Genomic DNA, 1032 nt, shown 5'->3' with positions numbered 1-1032 from the left:
GTGCCTTGTTCCGTCCACGAGTCGTCCACTCTGATGTCTCACGAAATGTGGACAATGAACCTGTTTCAATCCGCACGAATGAGATGCCAAAGAGCTGCAACCCGGCGGCAGTCAAAGAACAAGTGACGTTCGGTTTCAATGGAAGAGCACGTCGGATATGCGCAACATAGTGCCTCATTCACTTCGTAAAAAGTAGAGTTGACTTTGCTCGACAGCAGTCTTGTTCCTCAGGAACTTCATTAGCTACAACTTGCGTGCAAGTACGAAGCAGTATACATGTGCTATTACCTGCTACCCAACCCGCTTCATAAACTCAATCTGCAAAGGCATCATTCAATACATGCAACAGCTTCAAAAACTTAGGATTCATTGACCAAAATATAAATCAACAAATCAACCAACGTCTGCCGCAAACATCTACGCTACGCTTAAATGTCGACCGTGGCCATGTGCAGCACAAGGTCAACCAGACGGTTCGAGTAGCCCCACTCATTGTCGTACCAAGCCACAAGCTTCACGAAGTGGTCGTTCAGGGCAATGCAGGCATCAGCGTCGAACGTGCTCGAGTGCTTGTCGTGCAGGAAGTCGTTCGACACCACCTGGTCCTCCGTGTAGCCGAGGATGCCGGCCAGCTCGCCTTCCGAAGCGGCCTTCACAGCGGCCTTGATCGCGTCCATCGACGCAGCCTTCTCCAGACGGCACGTCAGGTCCACCACAGACACATCCGGCGTAGGCACACGGAACGCCATGCCCGTCAGCTTGCCGTTCAGCACAGGCAACACCTTACCCACGGCCTTGGCGGCACCCGTCGACGACGGGATGATGTTCTGGCCGCAGCCACGGCCACCACGCCAGTCCTTGCCGCCCTTAGCAGGGCCGTCCACAGGCAGCTGCGTCGCCGTCGTCGCGTGCACCGTCGTCATCAGACTCTCCACGATGCCGAAATTGTCGTTGATCACCTTGGCCAGAGGCGCAAGGCAGTTCGTCGTGCACGAAGCGTTCGACACCACCGGGGCCGAGCCGTCGTACTCC

General features: G+C 55.5%; 1 protein-coding gene across 1 annotated transcript; it reads right to left on the bottom strand.

The window, feature by feature from the left end:
• Nucleotides 1-356: 356 nt before the first annotated feature.
• On the bottom strand, nucleotides 357-1025 carry PITG_19961 (glyceraldehyde-3-phosphate dehydrogenase; the record flags this gene model as incomplete). The annotated part of the gene is made up of 1 exon (XM_002895746.1): nucleotides 357-1025. One exon carries the CDS (start codon nucleotides 921-923, stop codon nucleotides 429-431), a length of 495 nt encoding a protein of 164 aa, XP_002895792.1.
• Between the last annotated feature and the right edge of the window lie 7 nt (nucleotides 1026-1032).

The sequence above is a fragment of the Phytophthora infestans genome, genomic scaffold, assembly GCF_000142945.1.
Source record: "Phytophthora infestans T30-4 supercont1.135 genomic scaffold, whole genome shotgun sequence".
In the NCBI taxonomy this organism is placed as follows: Eukaryota; Oomycota; class Peronosporomycetes; order Peronosporales; family Peronosporaceae; genus Phytophthora; species Phytophthora infestans.
This window is presented reverse-complemented; position numbering and strand designations above follow the sequence as displayed.